This window comes from Acinonyx jubatus, chromosome C2 (assembly GCF_027475565.1).
Source record: "Acinonyx jubatus isolate Ajub_Pintada_27869175 chromosome C2, VMU_Ajub_asm_v1.0, whole genome shotgun sequence".
In the NCBI taxonomy this organism is placed as follows: domain Eukaryota; kingdom Metazoa; phylum Chordata; class Mammalia; order Carnivora; family Felidae; genus Acinonyx; species Acinonyx jubatus.
In genome coordinates, this window is record NC_069384.1 from 14437342 (window position 1) to 14460243 (window position 22902).

Consider the following 22902-nt stretch of genomic DNA (forward strand, 5'->3'; position numbering starts at 1 on the left):
ACGTATGTCTAAAGTATGGAACATAATTTGATAAAGTGATGCAATAACATTTAGAGGCCACCCTGATGAGGCACCAAAGCGATCTCAAACATTTTAATGAGTGTTAGGGCCTCTCCCTGTGTCAGGGGACAATGAATGAATACATTGTTGTCAGGGAGGTAATTAGAAAAATGACACAAAAGGAGGGTACACACGTGATTTATCACATGCTCTGACCAAGGTATATAAGCCTCCCTCCATCCATGCTGACATTCACACTCAGGATCTTGCCTTGAATAGCAAACCCAACTCAACACCCTTGACACCATGAGATACTACGGCAACTACTATGGAGGCCTGGGCTGCGGCTGTGGAGGCTTCGGTGGCCTGGGCTGCAGCTCTGGCTGGGGATGTGGCAGCTTCCGCAGACTGGGCTGTGGCTGGGGCTGGGGAGGCCTCAGACATGGCTCCTGCCGCCCACTGTGCTACGGCGGATATGGGTTCTCTAGCTTCTACTGAGACCCTGCCCTGGAATTCGAACATCTGAGGCTACAGGTTCATAACTCAAATCAACCAACATTTGAACCAAACAGTATCAGCTGGGACCAAGCCAAGATCAACGGATTTAGCATCTTAGAGTCTAGGAATAATTATCATCTTCTCTTTGCCTGCTTCATGTCTCCAGGTGCCCCCTATTTTCACTTTTGTAACTGTGGAATTTCCCTGTTTCCTTTGCAATAAATTATCCTCACTTAAAATGGAAGCTATGGCTTATCTTATTTATTTATTTAACTCAATTCTGATTTTCCCTTTCACAGTGTGCTTCTCTTCTTGTGTCCTTTCAGAGAAACAGTCCTAAACTCCTGGTTATCGGTCCCTGCAATGATCATAGCAATATAAACACAGAGTTTATGAGGATTAATCCGCTTTCCACAATAGCCACCTAATTTTGCTCAGTGGTGTTAGTTTTGATTTAGAATCTTGAACCTATTAATTTCTGGTTTATCTGGATCTGAAAAAAATTAACTAGCAAGCAGTGTCAAGTTCAAATGCTATTTCCGATATTAAGGATGGATTTTGAAAGACTCAGACTTGTTTGCTAAACACAAAAGTACGTTTGTTCAGTCAGATTCAAATGGTAAGACCTAACCTTTTAGTCAACCCAGTCATATTATATTAGCTTTACATTGGCCAGATCAGAGAAAGTAATAGCTTGGGGACTCCACTGGATGACTATACTACTTAGCGTGACAGGGTTCAAGAACTGTTCTATTTTCTTAATGGTTAATAGTAATTCTCCAGAATTTGAACAAAGGCCTTCTGTAGTTCTAAAGAAGAAAAATCCATACCATGGCTTGGAGCAGGTATTTGACATTCCTAGTATAATATTATATTATTAGAATTTGAAATGACTGCCTTTATGGGTCTCTGCTGGAGTTAGGGAAATTCTCCAGCACATCTTTTTTCCAGGGAAAAGCTACTGCTTATGTTGGGAACAACACATCACACAACTGATGCACATCTGGAAGGGTCAAATGGGCAAAGTGTGACACACTGAAACCTGTCTGATTTATTTGTAATTTTATAGCTTCAGCTTGACTTAATGAGAATGAGATATTCAAGTTATTGACTGTTTTTCGTGTTTAGAATGATCAATGAAAACGGAACAAGTTCTGAAGAAGGCAGACAGAAAGAATTAAATAACAATGTGTGATGTAGTAAAAAATTTAATTGGAACCCAAAGCATTAGACATAAAAGAAAAAGATGACTAAATTAGACATCGTTATATTACAACATTGTGTTCTTGTATAAACAGAATGTAAAGTAGAAAAATTCAAGCCACAAACCAGGTGAAAATAATTTTAATGTATAAGTTTGATAAAATGCCACTACCCCAAAATGTAAAGAGTTCCCGCTAATCAATTATAAAATATTGATTAATTGATTAACATTAAATAAGCCCAGTTAAAAATGGACAAAATACTTGAACAGGCATTTCAAAAGAAAGGATATCTAAGTGGCTTGTAAAGATATGTTAAATTCCCAGTGCCATTATTGATCAAGCAAAACCGAATTAAACTAATATTCAAATAACACTATGGACCCTAAGGATGATCAGATTAAGACTCTGAAACGGTCAATGTGGGTAAGGATGTGGAAAATCTGGGACTCTCATAGATTGCTGGTGGTACAGTAAATTTAGCAACTGTATTGGAAAATCTTGGGCAGAATCTGCTGAAGCTAAATATATATAGTATAAATTGGCAATGTGTTTCCTGTGTATACCCAAAGTAAAGGAATGCTTAGGTCTACAAAAAAGGTCTCTATTAGAAGGTACATAGAGACTTGATTCGAAAGAAAGAAAGAAAGAAAGAAAGAAAGAAAGAAAGAAAGAAAGAAAAGAAGGAAGGAAGGAAGGAAGGAAGGAAGGAAGGAAGGGAAGAAGGGAGGAAAGGAGGAAGGGAGGAAGGGAGGAAGAGAAACTACTCAAATATAGATATACTGGAGCAAAATAGTAAATAAATTGTGCTCTAGTTATACAATGGGCTACTTTGCAGCAATGAAAACAACAAAACTAACGTTACATGCAACAACAAAGATGCATCTATCTCACAGAGACAGTGATGTACAAAGTATTTCAGGGGAGAAAAGTGCTGGTATACTTTATGATTTCATTCATATGACATCCAAAACAGGCAAACTTCTAGGCAGGAATACTAACTGGTGGGTCAAGAGAAAATCTGGGCAGCTTGGGTGTAATCGATCTAGGTGGTCTGTGAATTAAAGCAAAATATCACTAATTTGTACAGTTAAGATTTGGGTATTTTACAATATGCTTTAAACAACAACAACAAAAAGCAAGTGAAATGATGGCTTATGAGCTTCTCTAAACTAAGAAAACTATTTGAGCCGGTTCTTCCTTTAAATCCTCAGATACATTCATAGAGATACCCATGTCTGCGGAAGGCATGATCCTTACCTATAAGAACCCTAGAGTGCATTCATCCATTTGACTCTTCCTCATTGATTTTCTACTTCCTGCTAGTATTTGCACAGCAGTCAACAAGTCCAGCTGGGAAAATGCATCATCTGATAATTGCTTATAAGCTCAACAAAAGCTGAACAGTGTATTTGATTCCATGAAAGGTGAAAAAGAATTTAGATGCTCAGTTGAAGAGCGTATCTGGCAGGACTCAACCAGGATTTGAATCAGCCTTGCACATAGGTGATTAAGTTCTCCAAGTAAGCTGAAGGACTTTTTGCTTCGCTTCATGCTTTCTCCACTCTGTCTTTTTATACCTATATTTTTGGAGATTCTGAAGACCTTCTTTTTTTAAAAATGTTTTTATTAGTTTTCTTTATTTTTGAGAGGCAGAGAGAGACTGAGTGTGGGGGGGGGAGGGGCAGAGAGAGAGGGAGACACAGAATCTGAAGCAGGCTCCAGGCTCTGAGCTGTCACCACAGAGCCTGATGTGGGGCCCGAACTCAGGAACCATGAGATCAAGACCTGAGCCAAAGTCGGTTGCTCAACCGACTAAGCCACCCAGGCACCCCTGAAGACCTTCTAAATGTTAACAGCCTCTTACTGAATTTCATGGAGAATTAGGCATTTTTTTTTCTCAGCATCTAAGATCTTAATAAGCATTTCATATCTTAGCAGATACAAGTTAGCTGTTTTCTGAAATAGAAAAAAAAATAAACACACAATAAGCAAAGAGAATACAAGGACAAAACTATTATAGTAAGAGTGACGATATATATAGAAGAATTTCGGTAAAAACTGGATAAAAATGGAGGGAAGCCAAAGATAAATTGTATATGTTTCTTTATTTCACTGCTCAGACCTTAGAGGGAATTTAGAGGAACTGAGGCAAGTGATACTGGAAAATTGATTGAATAAGAGGGTAAATAATAGATTAGTGGAAAGGGAGGAAAAGGTGTCTATGAGGCAGAGAGGCAGATGTAATCTATATTTTTGGGTATATGATATGCAAGAAAGGGGCTCGGGATGTGAAAAAAAGGAATTTTGAATTTATTTTTTTAATGCTGCTTATGAAACACATTTTGATTACTCTGATCTGCCTTTAACATTTGAATAATATTACTTCATGTTGTTAACCCAAATACTGATTTTCTAAGCTAGTATGCAAAATCAAAACAGAGAATATTTTTTATGATATTCCATGTTATAAAATAATAGAACAAAGACGACTCTCTTTCAACTTTTTTTTTTCCTGAACTTCTCTACTGATGTTCACAGCAGGTGAACAGATACTCCCAGGCTTTCAAATGTTTCTTTTCTTTGGCTTTGAAAAAAGACTTTACCATGAGGTATTAGGTGCCTTTAAAAGGATATAATAAATTGTGCTGAATTGAATTTAACTAATTTCTTTCATTTAATTATAAGTGAAGAATGACAATTCAAGGAAAGCCAGAGATGATGCAATCCTTAATTTTAAAACACAACACTAGCAACTGTGTTATGCAATATGTCTGGTTATGAGGAATTTTATTTAGCCTGGGATGTTCAGACTTTGAAAGTGCAGCGATCCATTCTCATAAAAGGGATGCAGTATGTTTAAGGGACACCATGACTACATAAGCAAAGCAAGCTCAAACACTTTGATGAGCTCGAGGGCCTCTTCATGTCAGGATCGTGTCAGACAGGTAACACACAGAATGACACAAAACTAGGTAGCATGTGTTTTTATCACCTGGTCTGCTCAGGGCATGTAAGTATCCCTCTACGCATGCTGAAATTCACACTCAAGATCTTCTATTGAACAGAGAAACAACTCATCACCCATGACACCATGAGCCATCACAGCAACTACTATGGAGGCCTGGGCTACGGCTACGGAGGCTTTGGGGGCCCAGGCTATGGTTGTGGCTGGGGATGTGCAAGTTTCCTTGGACTGGGCTGTGGCTGGAGCTGGAGAAGCCACAGATATGGCTGCTGCCTCCCACTGTGTTATGGAGGATATGGGTTCTCTGGCTTCTACTAAACGACTGTGCCAGTAAACCAACATCTGAAATTATAAGGGACTTCCCCAAATTGATGTTCAGTATATGAACTTCCAATATCACGGTGGGATTATTTGCACGAAAGTATGTGGCTTCTCAGAATTTTGAATTTTTCAATTAATGCCTACATCTTCAACATAACTCTAGAATCTTCTTCTGTTTTGCTCTTATAATGCATTGGATTATCTGTTCACCTGCCAATAAAAGGTTAAATTTGAAAACAAAATATGGTTTTTGTTTTGTTCATGGAACTCAGTTATGTGGAAGTGATGTGCTGTTTTAATTTTTAGCCCTATAAGACATGTCAGTAGACTGTGGACTGTTACCCGATTAAGTGTGAAACGATAGAGCCTGACAACTGGATTTTACCTGCTGTACACATTGAGAATCTCTAAGATTCAGAGGAGACTGACTGAAAGGACAGTTGCACTAAATTGTCAATGAAGGAAGCTGGGCTTAGAAGAAAAAAAATTTTTTTTCATATACTTCACAAACATGGATGCAGCTAAATTTAAAAACTAACAATTCTAGACCAAAATGAAAAAAAAATGTTTCGAAAGGTTAGCAATTTAATATTTTTCAATCTCTTGCTTTTACTTAGATAATATTTAGATTTAAGTCGATAACAGCATCATATCTATTTATCAAATATATGTGTTTTAGGTTATTCAACTCACATTTTTCAATTTAGTACAATGCATAATAATTCCATTTATTTAGAAATTTATTTGGTTGTTTTATTTTAACCATAATCAAATGATAATAGATCAAACCATATCACTAAGCTCATTATGAAAGTAAATCACCTTTCCAAGAATGTTTGTATTTTGAACGATTTCACCCCATGTGTCGTATTATTTTGCACATTATATCATTTGACATTTGCATCAAGCAGCCGATATCTATAACTCAGTAATGAATTGGGGCAAGGTTTTTCCTGTGAGGTCATTTAACTCAAAATATGCTAACTAAAATTTTTAGTTAGCTTTCCCATATTCTCATTGCATCTTCATGACCAGACATAAGAATTTTTTCAATCCAGGGGCGCCTGGGTGGCTCAGTCGGTTAAGCGACCGACTTCGGCTCAGGTCTTGATCTCACGGTTCCTGAGTTCGGTCCCTCCTCGGGCTCTGTGCTGACAGCTCAGAGCCTGGATCCTGCTTCGGATTCTGTGTCTCCCTCTCTTTCTGTCCCTCCCCTGCTCATGCTTTGTCTCTCTCTGTCTCGAAAATAAATAAAACATTAAAAAAATTAAAAAAAATTTTTTTCAATCCAATAAGGGAAACAAACAACCAGACATAATTTTGAACGAATTTATTTTTCAGTTTAAGCTGATGCTCAACACAGCTGAATCCACAGAGCCTTCTTATGAATCTGAATTGTCCCTGATGAAAATGGGCAGGAAGAGAGACATTTTACTGATGAATTAAGAAAAAGCTATAAGGAAATACCAATGTATTTTCCTAAAATCAAATGATGTGTTCGGGGAACAATATAAAATTAAGCTATTTTGTTTAAATGTGTCAAAATTGGTCAAATATGTTTGATTCAGTCAAATAGTAGTGTCATAAAGTTGTCAAAATCAAGACATTAAATGACAACAGGGTCATGCAACTTATCTTTCAAGTAAACACACACACACACACACACACACACACACACACACTCCTCAGAAAAGTAACTGGTTTCTGTAGAATTATGTAGGCTCTAGTGACCAAATCAGGACCAAGGTCAAGGTCTTCTGAGTTCAGGTGTCACAGTGTCCTCTGAGCTTCCATGAGCACAGCTGCATTTATGGCATATGCAGAAGGATTACCTTTCTTAGGTAGAATCACCATTTCTACAACATATTGTGGTTATGATTTAGAGAATTAACACTCTTAATTTCAGTGTTAGTTTTATCTAGATTTCACCTATATCTATATACATCTCTCTCTCTCTCTCTCTCTCTCTCTCTCTCAAAAGATGGAAGTCTTCCTTCAAAAGGCACAGACTTATTCAGTCTACCTAAAGATAAGTTTGCTCAGCCATCAGTTATAACCTAGCTTTTTAGTTGCTCCAGTCTGGGTGTTGTAGACTCTCCATGTACAAAGCAAATGAGATACAGCTATATGACTCTGTTATTTCACACTTGATCAGGTAACAGTCTTTAAACATGCCCTCTAGGGCTAACAGTGAAGACAGTCATCTGTATTATTAGATTGAGAAACACTGTGTATGACACTCCTAGCAAAATACATTATCATATATTATTATATCTTATTTCATGGTTTCATTAATATTTTTGAGTGAAGGAAATACATTTTGAATTTATAACAGAAGTGCCCTTACCTTCCAAATAAAAGCTATAACTTGACCAATGGAAGAATGCATCTTCATCATTTCACACATAAACACAGGATCTGACTTTTACACCAAGTCATTGTCTTCTCGTAGAAAGTTCCTGAGAAGAAAATGACAAAGAATTGTCTAAGTCTTTGAGTCCACTGAACATCAGAGAAAAACAAACAACAACTCTCAAAAAAATATAAATTTCTCAGTTTTCAAGGATAACTAGTATCCAGAGGATATTACCATTTTTTCTATTTTTTAACTCAGGAGAAAAAAATAAAATATATTCATATATTTCACAGTATTATTCCACAACTTTATGTTCTTAATTATATACCACTCTTCTTTGAAAATACATAAATAAGGGTGCATTTCATCATTGAGTTTATAAAAAAAATTGTGAAATATATTGGTTTTATCTCTTGTGCGCGTAGTTATTTGCCTTGGAAATAAGAACATAAATTAGTATCACACAGTCAAAAAATCTACCAGATTTACTTGACCATTCATGAGATTCTTAAACTTGCTAGATTTATTCGTGATTGTTTGGCTTCAAAATGACTCCTTGAGAATTAAAAAATTTTCCTGATTTCTGGAACTTTTCCACAACAAAAAGTAGAAATGGAATAATTTTCATAAGAAGGAAAAAGGATTGAATAGCCAAGGCAAACACTGGGTTAAATATTCCTTTAAAACTTGAAAGCCATTTTAATCCATAATCCATTTTAGAGAATTGCTAAGGCAGAATTCATTCTTTTATTAATTCAACAAATATTTTTTTGTGTATAAGAACAATGAACAAATCCAGTTGGGAAAATATATTATCAAAAATGTTACAGGGGGACTGGGTGGCTCAATCAGTTAAGCATCTGACTCTTGATTTCAGCTGAAGTCACGATCTCATGGTTCATGAGTTCAAGCCCCATGTCCATGCAGTCCGTGCAGAACCTGTTGAGATTCTCTCTCTCCCTCTCTCTCTGCCCCTCTCCTGCTCTCTCTCTCTCCAAAAATAAATGAACTTAAAAAAACAAAAACAAAATAAAAGGTAACAAAAATTTTACAAAAATACTAAGTCAAGAAGTTATATGCACCCCATGTTCAATACGGCATTATTTACAACAGTCAAGATATAGAGGCAACCTGTGTACATTGATGGATGAATGGATAAAGAAAGAATAACACACACACACACACACACACACACACACACACACACACGCTAGGTGGAATATTAGCCAGCCATAAAAAGAAGGACATCTCGTCGCTTACAATAACATGGATGGATCTTGAGGGCATTATGCTAAGTGAAATAAGTCAGAGAAAGATCTATACTGTATTATCTCACATATACATAGAGTCTAAAATATAAAAACTAAAAACTGAGCTTATAGATACAGAAAACAGATTGGCGGTTGCCAGAGGCAGGGGTTGGGGGTGGGCTAGAAAAAATGTGTGAAGGGATCAAAAGATAAAAACCAGTTATTAAATAAATAAGTTGTAAAGATGTAATATAAGCTGTATATTGCATATTTGAAAATTTTCTAAGACAGTAGACCTTAAGAATTCTCAAGAAAAAAAATTGCAACTGTGTATGGTGATGAAAGCTATCTAGACTCACTGTGGTGTTCATTTCTCAATATATACAAATATCAAATCATTATGTTGTCTACTGAAACTAGTATAATATTATATGTCAATTATATGTCAATAAATCAAATGTTGCTTATAAATTTCAAAACAGAACACAACCAATACAATAATAACGGAAGGAAACAAAATATTCAGTAACATGCTTAATGCCATGTAAGGTACATATATTGCTAAAGACCCAAGTCAAGATATGGTCACATTCAGGTGGGACTTAAACTTGGGGTTTGGTTTACTATCTTTACAGAGTGAGTGAGCTGAGCAACCTGTGAGGACTAGACATTTGCTTTTGTATCCTTGTCTTGCCTCCGTCATTTCATGACTGCCTGTTCATTCTTGGAGATTTTCAAGGAATCAGGATTTTAAGAGATTCTATTAAAAATATTACATGATATTAAGAGTATATATTCTTAAAAAATTTTAAACTTTAATAAATAAGTAATAGCATACAAAAAGAAAATGCTTCCTGATTGTCTACGGGAAAATAGGAGGCGGGACACCCAGAATTTGTAGAGAAAACTTAAGGACAAAAATATTGTGATGAATTATGGGTAGAGGGATGAAATACTGAGTGGAAAAAATGGATAAGAACCAAAGACCTAGATGGGGCAAGTATGAATTGGGGATGAATGCAGAATGAGATTTAAGGAGAGGCTTCAAGGAGAGGTTTGATATATGGATTACAAAGAAAAGTAAAGAACAAAAATGATCATTGTAAAGCATACAGCCAAGATCATCTGCATTTTTAGCTAATACTTTGGATATAACCTAGTCTGGAAAAATGAGCAATATGTAAAGAGAATATTTTTGAACCGCATACAGATTGGTTATAAAAGTGAGTTGGGTCTCTTAGATGGTCCCTCAGTTTCTGAAATAAATTTTACTACGTTGATGAACAAAAAGGATGTTTTGCAAGCTGATGTGTGTGTGCGTGTGTGTTTGTGCATGTGTGTGTGTGGATTCAACTTGAGAAATAAATTTGGCATTTGGAAAATTTGATGGATTTAAGAATTTTAAGCGTGATCATTGTCTTTTAATCTAGATGGCAGTAAGATACAAGTATCCAAAGAATGATACGAAAACGGGAAATGAGAAAATAGTTAATGAGAAAACACCATCAAATATGAATGATGCAATATGTTTAGTAATGAATTCTATTTAGGGAATTTTTGTTTTGTGACTTTGAAGACAGATTTTGTTTCTCATTAAACAAGAAAGAATGTAATGAGTTCAAGGGTGTTCTAACGAGGCAGCTAAGTAAGCTCAGAAATTTTAATGAGTGTGCACCTCTCTTTGTGGCAGCAAACAGCTTAATGAGTTGCCTCAAGTGAATGAATAATTTGGAATGATACAAAAGAATGGCCACGTGTTTTATCACACTTTCTGCTCGGGGGTTATAAACATAGCTGTAGAATGTTCGACATTCACACTCAGGATTTTGCTTTGAATGGCAAACCAACTCACCACCCCTCTCACCATGAGCTTCTATGGCAGCTACTATGGTGGCCTGCGCTGTGGCTGGGGACGTGGTAACTTCCACAGACTGGGCTGTGGGTGTGGAGGCCACGGATATGTCTGCGGCTGCCCATTGTGCTGTGGAGGATATGGATTCTCTAGCTTCTACTAAACCACTGCTGTAGTAACCCCAAATCTGTTCCCATGAACGTATTTGCCACATTCTTCAGTCAATGCACTGGGATTACCCTGGGCTTCTCTGGTAAGAGAAATCTAAGAATTTCAGACAATGTATTATTTAGAGATGTCTGCATCATATCCTCTGGCCTCCTGAAACTGAGCACTAACAGATGGTGTATGCTGAATACCAGCAAATAACCTAATTTGAAATAGAAAATATGGTTTTGGGGGGCATTGTTTAACTCCATGATGTGTGCATACTTATATGTAAGTTTTACTGTTTACAATTAGAAATACAATACACACAATAGTATGTTATTCCTTCCCTTTCTTTTAGTTATGTGACTTTCAGAATTGAATTTGGCAGCAAAAAATGAAAAAGAGTTTTAAATTTACCTGCATTTAAAGAACACAGTCATTTTACATATTTCGTATTTATCTGTTTGTGTAACTTTTTTCTTCTTTTTTTAATGTTTATTTATTTTTTGAGAGACAGACAGAGACAGAGCATGAGCAGGGGAGGGGCAGGGAAAGAGAGGGAGACACAGAATCAGAAGCAGGCTCCAGGCTCTGAGAGGTCAGCACAAGAGCCCAACCGGGGCTCAAACTCACAAACCGTGAGATCATGACCTGAGCCGAAGTCGGACCCTTAACCAACTGAGCCACCCAGGCGCCTCTATCTGTTTCTATTTCTTAATGGAGTTCAAAATTTGCAGCTAATCTTTCACTTATATTGTCTCCCTTTATTTTATTTTATAAAAACAAACGGTGCTATATATATATATATATATATATATATATATATATATATATATTTTTTTTTTTTTACAGTTACTAGACACCATTATCATTAAAACTGCAATCAGAGCAAACTTTCTTTCCACAAATCTCATAATCCATATTGCTAAATTTTCAGAGAAAATAAGTTCTGTTTTTCTGTAGATCTTTGTGATATATATTATCTTCCTTTATTCAGAGCCTGTTTTCAGCTATTTTGTTATGCATGTAAAATAATGCAGACATAAAAGATATTGATAAACTGGATTAATAAAACATGAACTTGGGTCATTCAACTCCCTCATCTCGCTTGTCTTCTTATGGGAACAGTGTTTATCATCATCATCATCATTATGCTGAAGTATTTGTAGTCCAGTAAGAACAATACACAAACAGAAACATCACCATGAAGCAAAACATTGTGTGGCTTCAACTGACCAGACATACCATTCGATAATTTAAAAGAAAATTATGCAAAGAAGAGTTACAATTTTTTTAAGGTTTATTTACTTTTGAGAGAGAGAGAGAGAGAGAGAGAGAGAGGGCATGAGCTGAGAGGCAGAGAGAGAGGGAGACACAGAATCTGAAGCAGGCACCGGGCTTCGAGCTGTCAGCACAGAGACTGATGCAGGGCTCGAACCCACAAACCGTGAGATCATGACCTGAGCCAAAGTCGGACGCTTAACCAACTGAGCTACCCAGGTGTCCCCACGTGTCCCAAAGTGATTTTTAGCAAAACATCATCCCTTTAAAAATGGCCATTTTATTGATAGGACAGTAATACCCCCCTTATATGTAGTTTTGTATTCTGTGATTTCAGTTACTCATGGTCAACCACAGTCAGGAAGTAAATAATCTTCCTTCATGTGTATTGTAAGAAGGTCAAAAGCAGCCTAACGCTACATCACAGTGCCTACGTCACTCACCTCACGACATCTCAACATGTAGGCATTGTATTATCTCAAGAAGGATGAGTACACTAAGGTATTTTGAGAGATAGACTGCATTCACATAACTTTTACTACAATATATTGTTATAGTTGTTCTATTTAATTTTTAGTCGTTACCGTTAATCTTTCCTGTGCCTAATTTATAAATTAAACTTTAGCACAGGGATGCATGTGTAGGAAAAAACATAGCACCTGTAGGGGTTGGTACTATCTGCAGTTTCAGGCATCCATGGAGAATCTTGGAACATATCCCCTGTGAATAAGGAGGAACTACTGTGTAAGAATTAGGAATAAAATAGGTAAAATATCAGAATTTCTAAACTATTTTCCTAAAACTGAATGGCAACTTCAGGTAATGGTATGAACTTATTGATACTTGGTATAAGCTGGGCCAATGTAGTTTGAAAAAGGACAAAACAAAATCACAGAATTAAAGATCTGAAAGGGATATTAAACTCTGTATTGCTGTCCCATAGTCTTGTAGGCAGGGAACCTCAGAATAAGGGATCTTAAGGCTAGAGTCAGAACACTGCTGTCCTTAGTCCCAGTTGTTTGATTGGACCATGATGTTTCTCTCTTTATGTATTTTCTCCTCAAATGTTGTCAAGTAAACCATTTTGAAAATTCTGGTGATGGTTATAAGAAAAGCTAAATTATCACAACTGATTTTAGGGAGACTGATCCCTTTACTTAGATTAACACCTGTTCCTTCAACATTTTTATTGTTCTGATATATAGAGAATTGCACCTGTCAATTTGCAAGTTATCTGGTTTTGAATATAATTAAACAATGAGCAATGTTAAAATTCAACTCTAGGTAACAAAGCAAACAAACATAAAAACCCATGATGACCTCTTCTTTCAGTCAATACTGTATAGGGGCTGTATATAGAATCACAGTGGGCTGACCAGGGGAATAGATCCAAGTTTTCTATTGAAGGATCACACTGTGTAGTTGGACTCAGTAGAACGGAATTTCTATTACCTTTTCATTTGGTTAATATCTCCAGGGACAGGTGCTATGGGACTGACAAGCAGTAATCAATACAATTATTACTGCAGTTGATATTCTTAGTATAATCAATATTATCATAATTTTGTTCTGCTTAGATTGTATGCATCTGTATCTGAGGTGAGAAAAAAAATGTCTGAAATTTGAAATGAAAGATTTCTTCACTTCCAGGGGAAATGTGAGAACATTTTTCAGTCTTCCATCCATCAACATGAATAGCAACTTGGGTCATGAGTTAAAATTTTTAAAAAATTAATAATGATCCACGTTTGCCTCTGATCTGCTGAATGGACAGAAAAATAGTAAGCCCTAAAGAAATTTCCAATGTAAAATTTTCACTTATGCATATTTTCAATTTTTTTTTTACAGTGAATGGACATTTACAAGTGCTGCATACCACAGTTATGTTGAAAACACATTTAGTATTTATTATTACTGAAGTTTTGCATTTGTGCCCCATATTATTTCCATCTATAAAGTACAGATAGTCTTAGGCATTAAAAATTTTTTTAATTCTTTAATAATCATCACATTCTTTGACAGAGTTACACAGGGAGACTGTGGAATCCTTAATGTTATGCAATTTATTCATACTTCTAAAGGATTCATTAAAAATGAAAATATTCATTCTATAAATTGACTTATTTCTGAAATGAGGAATACAAATGGAATGCAGTTGGGTCAGAATGTTTCGGAGATTAAAGGCTAATATTGGGTTTAATGCCACTCTGAAACCAGAAAGCCTGTTGCAACTCGGGTCAGCCTTAATATATTTCCTAGAATAGCAAATCAGTTGCTTGGGTTATGATATGCGTGGTCTTTGCTTTAATGTCAGTGAAAGTCATATAACTCTTATAAAAAATATTAAGTGCCACCTAAGTGCTAGGTTTCGTTTAGATACTAGGTCAGGTCAATGAACAATCCCATCCAAAAATGTGTCATCCAAATATCACTTATAAATCTCAGTAAAGGCTGAGCAAAATGGTTATTGCCATATAAAACAAGTTTCTTGAGTCCCAAGGGTCAAGGATGGACATATTTACATAGGGCTTTAGGTATTCGTAACTAACTCTTTGGGCTGAGGTGAGGGATTCTGAATATCAGGCCAACTGTCTCCAAAGAATGCTTCCTTAATTTTGGTCTTTCTTTAAAATTGTGCCATACATGTACAAAATTTCTTAAATATTCCAGGTGATACAAGTCCTTTTAAAATTTAAGATGATTTTAGGGGTTTTAACAACATTATCAATATCTAGAAAGCTCGAGTCGATATCTTAGGAAAGACAAGTTAGCAATTGTCTAAAGACAAAAAATTGACACAGACTAGGCAAAGAGAAGACAGAGACAAATGTATTATAATGGCTATGGCAATCTAGATAGAAAGATGCTGTGTTCATTTGAATATAGAAATTAGAACTCAAACCATTTTTCCCATTTCTCACTTATACCTGAATGCAGTAATGAATCATGGAGGAAGTTGAGTGATGTTTGAAGTGAGATTTGAAAAAGATGTAGGATATATGGATAAATGATGAAGTGCAGAGAAAGTGGAGGGGCAGGGAATGATGTAGAGAGGCAAATACAACCTGCATTTGTGGTAGCAGTGAGACTAGAATGTACTCTGGGGAAAGGGCCCAGGACATTAAAAAAAAAAAAAGTCCTGTAGGAAGGCATCCCCTCAAGATGGATTTTTGATCACTGAGAGTCTTTCCAGTATTGATGTCGGTCTGCTGTGTTTTTAAACCCAAACAAGTATGCTTGCATATAGAACCAAAAATAAGTCTATTAACTGTACCTGGCCAAAGTTGTAAAACCCTAGAAATCACTTGACCTTTCGTGATTGTTTTCTCGTACACGCGGCCGTGAATCCAATCTTTCTTGACTTCATGTGTTCTTTCATATTCTGAAGAAAGATGCATCATTTGCCCCTCATGATGCAAAACATGTGTGACTTTTGAAGAAATTGATCAGTGTAGGAGTCTTGATTTTACTATCTTTTGCTATTTTTATAAAACTGATTACTACAACTCTGTGATGAGAAGATATTTAATTAAAAATTCAACAATATCTAATGTAACTGACGTTAAGTGACTGGCAATCAAGTATTCTACGCAGGGTGTGGTATGTCGATACTTTGAAGAAACAACAATTCATTCTAAGAAAATTATAGCGGCAAACTCCAGAACAACCTAACTACTAGCCAAGCAGGTTCCGACATTCTTATGAGTGTGGTCAGGGGACCATAGATTAATACTTTGTCTCAGGCAAATGTAATTCATGGAATGTCACCAAAGGAGGGGCACATGTCGCGTCATGTTCACTGGCCAGAGTATATAAGCCTCCTTGTAAAGATGTCGGCATTCACACTCAGGATCTTGCCTTGAATAGCAAACCCAACTCAACACCCTTGACACCATGAGATACTACGGCAACTACTATGGAGGCCTGGGCTGCGGCTGTGGAGGCTTCGGTGGCCTGGGCTGCGGCTCTGGCTGGGGATGTGGCAGCTTCCGCAGACTGGGCTGTGGCTGGGGCTGGGGAGGCCTCAGACATGGCTCCTGCCGCCCACTGTGCTACGGCGGATATGGGTTCTCTAGCTTCTGCTGAAAACATTGTTGAAATTGGAAGCAAAGGGAAAGCCTCCAAATTTATTTGGTCGTATTTTTGTGCTTTGATTTCCAAAGCATCTGTCCTATATCCTCCAGGACCAAGTGATAGCTATGTGTCAACGGTCAAACTGTTTCTACAAATATTTGGTGTCTTTTTCCCTCCAGAACCCCTCATCTTAAATGTATATTCAATATATAAAACTGCCCCTTGTTTGATGTCCTCATGTTGGTTTACTTTTCTAGCCACGATTGCCTTAATGTTATCTTTCTAGAAGATCTTGAAGAAAATTTGCGTTTTGCTATTGTCTAATAAAATGCTTACTCAAAATATAAATACTTTGGTTTTGTCTGATGTTTTAATTTTACTATTTTAACATCTTCTTTTGCAACTCGTATAAAGATTCTACTTGTGAAGCAGTAAGGTCTGTGGCTATTGATATAGTATGATGCAAAAATGTCTCATTCACCACATTATACAAGCGTGAGAACACATAGGGAGTAATACGAACAGTTAATAAAAATAACTTGCCTTGTCTGTTATCAGTCCTCTCGAAAGTCCTTTAAGTGTTCCTGGAACTACTACGGGTTGTGTCTTTCTCATATTTACAAACAAGTGCATTCTTCTGTGTGAAATGGCTACTAGCTAAACATTTTCTTTTTCTTTTTCTTTTTCTTTTGTAAGGCCTTTTATTAGTTTCACTGCATCCTCAGGATGAAGGTACTCAGATTTCCTGCACAGCCTCTGGTCCCACACCTGCACAGCATCCCCCAATATCAATATGCCCTACCAGAGTGGTACTTTGGTTATAACTGATAAACCTACATTGGCATATTATAATCACCCAGCTCATATTGTAATGTTCATTCTTCGTATAGTACATTCTACGGGTTTGGACAAATATACAATGACCTGAATCTATCATTATATCATACCGAGTATTTTTACTGCCTTCAAACCTTCTTTTATTTTAGTTTTTATTTAAATTCCAGTTAGTTAACATCCAGCATAATATCGGTTTCAGGTGTATAAGTTAGTGATTCATCACAATAGGTGCACTCCTTAATCCCTGTATATCTTCTATGGTCTTCCTTTCCATCTCTTCCCTTGCTGAATATCTTCCTGACATCACCAGTCTGGCCAGACATGCCTTTGCTTTCTTACAAATTTTGTTTTTGAGCAGTGGAGGACAGTGGGAAGTGTCACTCATTTTCCGGGCAGGAACTATACTTCTATAGTTGGCATCTACTGAGAGCTACTGTTTCTTATAAGGCCAATCCACCTGGCATTGCCATGGGACACTGGAACTCAGAGGTACAGTGTTTGATGGAAAATAAACGTGTGTGGGGGGGGTTCTTTTCTGTTTTCTTTTTACACTCTATCACAAATCTCTTAATATTCTATAGATCTTCTCATGAATGAACAATGGTACGCAACTGAGTCACACAACTGGATGCTTTACTCACTACAGGGTCTCCTGGCTGGCAACCCTGGCGGCCTTGCTCAGTCAAGGCCAAATGACCTGGCTCTTTCTTTCTTCGCGATGTATTCTCTCTCAGAAAGTTCCTCAATTACTCATGAGGAACTTTCTTTCAGGCTTGATCCATCAGTTCACCCTTTGGAAGGAGCCTCTTGGAACATCAACAGTGAGCACGGATTGGATTCTCTTCTAGAAGGCTTCTGAGCCAACTTTTAAGTGGCCGGAATAGCCTGCTTCACCAGTTTGTCTGACATGACCAGACATGTGTGAATTCACTCACACTCATACTTGGACCCCTATGACTTCTGTCTTGAGAAATTCTTTTTATCCTTCTGTAAACTGAAAGGAAATACATTACTGTAAGAACAGCTTCCCACAGAAAAAACTGTTACCTTTTTACCTACACTGCAGTTTAGATTTTAAATCAGAAAACCAAACAAGGGAAGTAAGAGAAAAAAAAAGTGAAAGAGGAGAAGTCATGTGTCAGGGTCTGGTGACTTACACAGAATTTACCTTAAATATTTTTGTGAGGAGGACATGAGAACCAGAGTGAATGTCCAAATGCTATTAGACTGGAAGGTGTCAATTCAAAGGATCTCTTGCAAATCCCTTCGGCATGCATTTAATCTTGCTAGTGATGCATAAAGCTTAGTATGCTCATATATAAAGCTTAGTGTGTTCTAAATCCCCGGGATAAAATAGAAGAATTCTTTAGGTAATTAGTTTATGCACTAACAAAAATAAAGTGGAATGATCCTTGTAGATTAATAATAATGATAACTGGAGTTATTATCCTATATGATTTACAACTTGAATTTTTCATTTTCCATTGTCTATAATGTAACAATATGCAAACTAGTTTGCACGTTTACATGTGCTCTATAAGGGGTGTAAGTATATATAAAGTTTGGCCTGATAAACATATATAAAAAATCAGAGGGCTTTTAAAGAGCCATTAGTTGGAATACAGAATATGTGATTGCTCAACATAATTGCTTCTGGACAGACAGTACCCTGTACTAAGTATGACCTTGTATAACACGCATATCAGATTTAAATGTTGCCCTTATTTGAAGGTCGTTTCGGTTTTTGATCTGAACTGTCCAGATGCTATTAAATTTGATTTGTGGCCAAACATAATTAGTGATTCTCCTGAATGTCATGGCTTTTAGAAGCACATTGCAAAAGCTATGTTGATGTTCTTAGTTAAATTGTTAGAGACTTGGAAGCCGGGAACATGAAACACATTTCTAAATTGCGGTCAGTAAGTAGTTCTGGTGGGAGAAGCTTTGTTTATATCTCTTATATCAATAAGATGTTAGAACATACATTCTTCTGAATGTAAGTAGGGGTAAAATATCCTGATTAAAGATAAAGGTTTGAAGAAGACATGATAGTGGTAGGGGTACCCCCTGCGTGCTAGTGAATGGAGATCACATAATTTAGGGAGGAGGATTAATGTTAAAAGATAGAATTGGAGGGAGAGTCATTTTTTGAGACATGGACGGAATAAGTAAAATTTCTTACTCCAGGGGCACCTGGGTGGCTCAGTTGGTTAAGCGTCTGACTCTTGGTTTCGGCTCAGGTCATGATCTCATGGTTGGGGAACCCAAGTCTTCCTAATTCATAATTTACCCCATTCACATCTTAAGGTGCCATTTTCTTCCTGGTCATCTTAGGATGACCATATGTTATTCAAACACAAAGTTTGAAGTCAGATTCCTTGGTTTGCAATGTCAATGTTGATTGATTCCAAGACCTTGGGCAATTGATTTTACTTCATTAAGTCTCACTTTTGTTATCTGCATATTGGGCATGATTTCATTGTTTCTCCTGTAATGTGGAGAGGATTAAATGAGCTAAGGTTGGTAAAGCATAAAGGAAAGGCCACACATGGACTAAACAACAGACATTATCTATAGCCATTATTATTACCTTAATACTTTTATCTCCTTATAATACCTTTTTTTTTTCCTGAATTTCATTCCATAGAAACACCTCTAGTCCTATAAGGACTATATATAAAAATCACACTTACATCATGGTCCAGAAAAGTAAGAAAGAGCCTATCCTCAACTATATTTCTTTCACATATTTTCTTTTTTCCACAACAAACTTTATTATACAATGTGACGTTTGATTATTTTTCTCCTCCTCTCAGTAGTGAGCTTCTTCACTGAAATCTGGATTTACTCAGCTTTACTGCCTTTACGTTGAAATTTGTTACAGATTCATACAGTGAAATGTCTTACTTTCTTATTTCACTCCTGGATGTAATACTAAATGGCTATTAAACCTGATATGATCTTGTTGAAAGTTGAATTTCTTTCATGTTATATCTTTATATTGAAATGGTAACGGAAATAGTTTGCTAAAAAATCTTAAACATCCCGTATGGAACACCAGATTGCTCCAGGGCAGATAATAAATGCACAAGGCAAGTGCAATAAATTATTAGAACCCCCATCCCAGTAGTCATTTGTACTACATGAAGAGGCCAAAAGCCACGTTCTCCCTCCCAGTCTACTCCAAGGTTCTGTTTAGAGATCCTAGGATAGCTCTACTTAATTAGCAAGGAAGTAGTTAAAGGAAAGATAGGTACTAAAATATCATTGTCTTCATTGTGTGCTTTTCTTCAGGAAGTAAAGACTATGAAGAGAAAGATGATTTATCTGACATTGTTCTTCATTGAAAGAGATGGAAATCACTTAAAAACAAAGAATCTTATTAAGAACGTGGGTAACTCAAAGAACCTGTTGATACACTGGGAGATGGGGCTGACAAGCTGTGTAGGACCCAGGGTTGTAAAGACTGTTGGAATAGCAACCAAGCCCACACTGTAGCAATGGCTTTGTTATGATACCATTTTTAGCCATTTCAGCCACAGTTGCTTTTTAGCCACTACTCAACACCACAACTCTGGATCAATTCTGAATTATTCTTTTGTCTTTGCATCACTTTGTCAAAGATCAAGGACCAGGTGACATCCTAGTTCTTAATTCATGCATCCAAGACATCACTACTAGAAATAATAAAAGGAACTGTCTAGTCTTCCTTGGATCTGTATTGGGAATTGCAATACTTCCTTCTTCCAGAACAAAGAGGAAATACTGAGTAGCCCTCTCCCCCTCCCAAAAAGTAATGTTGGTGACATAGAGTTAAAATGAATCTGCATGGTTTCCTTCATACCAGATTCAGCCCAGAAAATAAGTACATGGTCCTCTTCACTAAGTAAGCTATTCAATCCCTCAATCGGACCTCCCGTTATAGTTTGTTATATGGGTCAGCTTGGATGGGCTATGGTACTCAGTGATTTATCAAGCATTGATCTAGGTATTACTGCATGTTGTGTGGTCTCAGCCTACCAAAAACCACTGTTGTGACCGGACCAGACTTTATGATTCTTATTAAGACTGTAAGATGCTTTCAGCAATAACCATCATGAAACTTCGAAAAACTAAAGGTTTGTTACGTATAAGACCTATAAATTACACAACACACCTGGGACCACACAGCAAGGTCATAGGTAGAGAGAGGGAGAGAGACAGTGCATGGGCCTGGGGTTCTGCTTTTATTGGGGTCAAGGGTGGGAGCCTCAGGTTTTACAGATCACTGTTGATACACTTAAAACACAAGAGAGGGAATACAAAGCTAGGAAGAAAAACAATGGCCAAAATGGTCAGTTATTGAGATCAACTAAGATCTCTAAAACCAAGAAGCCTCAATGTGGGAAGGTGGCCTGGCTTTTTGTTTGGTGTGTGGCTGGCAATGTGTTTATTCAGGATAAGCATCTTTGAAGTGGATGCCTCTTTGAAGTGTGGCAATCAAAGCTGAAGTTAGGTACTCGCCTTACAAAAAGAAAAAAAACAAACAACTGTCAGGTTTACTTTGACAGTATTTTGAAGATGTGGTTAGCATCTATAATCAGTTGACTTCAAGTAAAGGAAAGTACCCTGCATAATGAGGTGAACCTAATCCAATCAATTAGAAGCCTTAAAAGAAAAAAAAAATTGAGGTTTCCTAAAGAAGGAATTCTGCCTCAAGACAGCAGTCTCTACTCCTGCCTGAATTTCCAGTCTGCCGGCCATTCCTTCCCCTTTCTGATTTGCCAACCCCCACAATCATGTAAACCAGTTCCTTAAAGTAAATCTCTTCATCTAATTATATGACATCACACACACACACATACTCTCTCTCTTTGTCTCTCTCTCTCTCTCTCTCTATATATATATATGGATATCCATATACATATGGATATATATGTGTATATATATCCATATATATTTTTTACTACAGTATATACAATATACAGTAGTAGTATGTACTATATACAAGAATAGATATATATACTAAAATAGTGCACACACACACACACACAATATTGGTTCATTTTATCTGCAGACTCTGATACACCTTCCAAAACATTCCTCCAGTTTTCTATAGTTGATGAAAACTCCCCTAAATCAAATCAAATTGCCACTCAGCACTTAAGGTTATGACATGTGATCATAGTTAGAACTGCAAATTCAGGGGTGCCTCGGTGGCTCTGTGCCTCTAGATTTCAGCTCAGGTCATGATCTCACAGTTCTTGGGACTGAGCTCTGGGCTGACAGCATGGAGCCTGCTTGGGATTCTCTCTCTCCCTCTCTGTCTCTGCCCCTACCCTGCTCCCACATTCTCTCTCTCTCTCTCTCTCTCTCTCTCTCTTAAAACAAATAAATAAACTTAAAAAAAAAAACCCTGTCAATTCATTTCCTGGGGTTGAGAGGGATACAGACTATACGTTGCTCTCAACCTGTCCCTGGAACACTGCACGCAAAAACCTTGGGAGGAAAAGCAAAGAAGAGAAGGATGAAATGAAGAGACAAATCTGTAGCAAGAGATGTAGTGTCAAGAGGACAGGCTCACATGGAATGACACAGCGAGAGACCTAGAACCTAGGGAGCACATGGTGAGTGAGCTCTGAGAATAGATGTGACAAGGGTAAGGGGCAGATACCAAAAGGGTAAGGGGTCAGCAAAGATCAATTATCTCTACAAAAATTATGACCCAAGTTTTTATTGATCTAAATGTGTTGTAGATAACACCATCAAGTGTCTATCTTAATCCTTTTCTGGAGAGTTCTCTAAATCAGCAATATGGGCTAATAGAAAAGACATAGGCTCTTGGGTCTAAGGCTCAGCTAAGTTTATATCCAACCTGTGTGCTGAATAGCTGTGATGCTTTGGGGCATGTTATTACTTAAATTCTCTATACCATCTGTGAACTGAGTGCAAGAACAGTATCTACATCACAGAATGATTGTATTAAATGAATTAGTACATCTAAAGTTCCTGGCACAAATTAAGCATGAATAAACACTTAATATTCTTACCATCATTATTACCCAGGTGACAGATGTGTCTGTCTCAGGTTCTCAGGTGAAGTCATTAGCCCTTCAATAGATGCTTGTTTTAAA

General features: G+C 37.0%; 3 protein-coding genes across 3 annotated transcripts; all 3 read left to right on the top strand.

The window, feature by feature from the left end:
• The first annotated feature begins 236 nt into the window (after positions 1-236).
• Positions 237-742, top strand: LOC113594434 (keratin-associated protein 19-4-like). The gene has a single exon (XM_027041802.2). The coding sequence runs from the start codon at positions 307-309 to the stop codon at positions 496-498; it is 192 nt and encodes a 63-aa protein (XP_026897603.1). The 5' UTR covers positions 237-306; the 3' UTR covers positions 499-742.
• Positions 743-4770: 4028 nt separating this feature from the next.
• On the top strand, positions 4771-5203 carry LOC113594435 (keratin-associated protein 19-8-like). Its single transcript, XM_027041803.2, has one exon. It carries the CDS (start codon positions 4795-4797, stop codon positions 4984-4986), a length of 192 nt encoding a protein of 63 aa, XP_026897604.1. The 5' UTR covers positions 4771-4794; the 3' UTR covers positions 4987-5203.
• A 10504-nt stretch (positions 5204-15707) lies between these two features.
• On the top strand, positions 15708-16300 carry LOC113594433 (keratin-associated protein 19-4-like). Its single transcript, XM_027041801.2, has one exon. The coding sequence runs from the start codon at positions 15773-15775 to the stop codon at positions 15962-15964; it is 192 nt and encodes a 63-aa protein (XP_026897602.1). The 5' UTR covers positions 15708-15772; the 3' UTR covers positions 15965-16300.
• The last annotated feature ends 6602 nt before the right edge of the window (positions 16301-22902 follow it).

What these genes read in the sequence shown, in the direction of transcription:
- LOC113594435 (XM_027041803.2), top strand. Translation starts at nt 4,795, where the DNA reads ATGAGCCATCACAGCAACTACTATGGAGGCCTGGGCTACGGCTACGGA.
- LOC113594434 (XM_027041802.2), top strand. Translation starts at nt 307, where the DNA reads ATGAGATACTACGGCAACTACTATGGAGGCCTGGGCTGCGGCTGTGGA.
- LOC113594433 (XM_027041801.2), top strand. Translation starts at nt 15,773, where the DNA reads ATGAGATACTACGGCAACTACTATGGAGGCCTGGGCTGCGGCTGTGGA.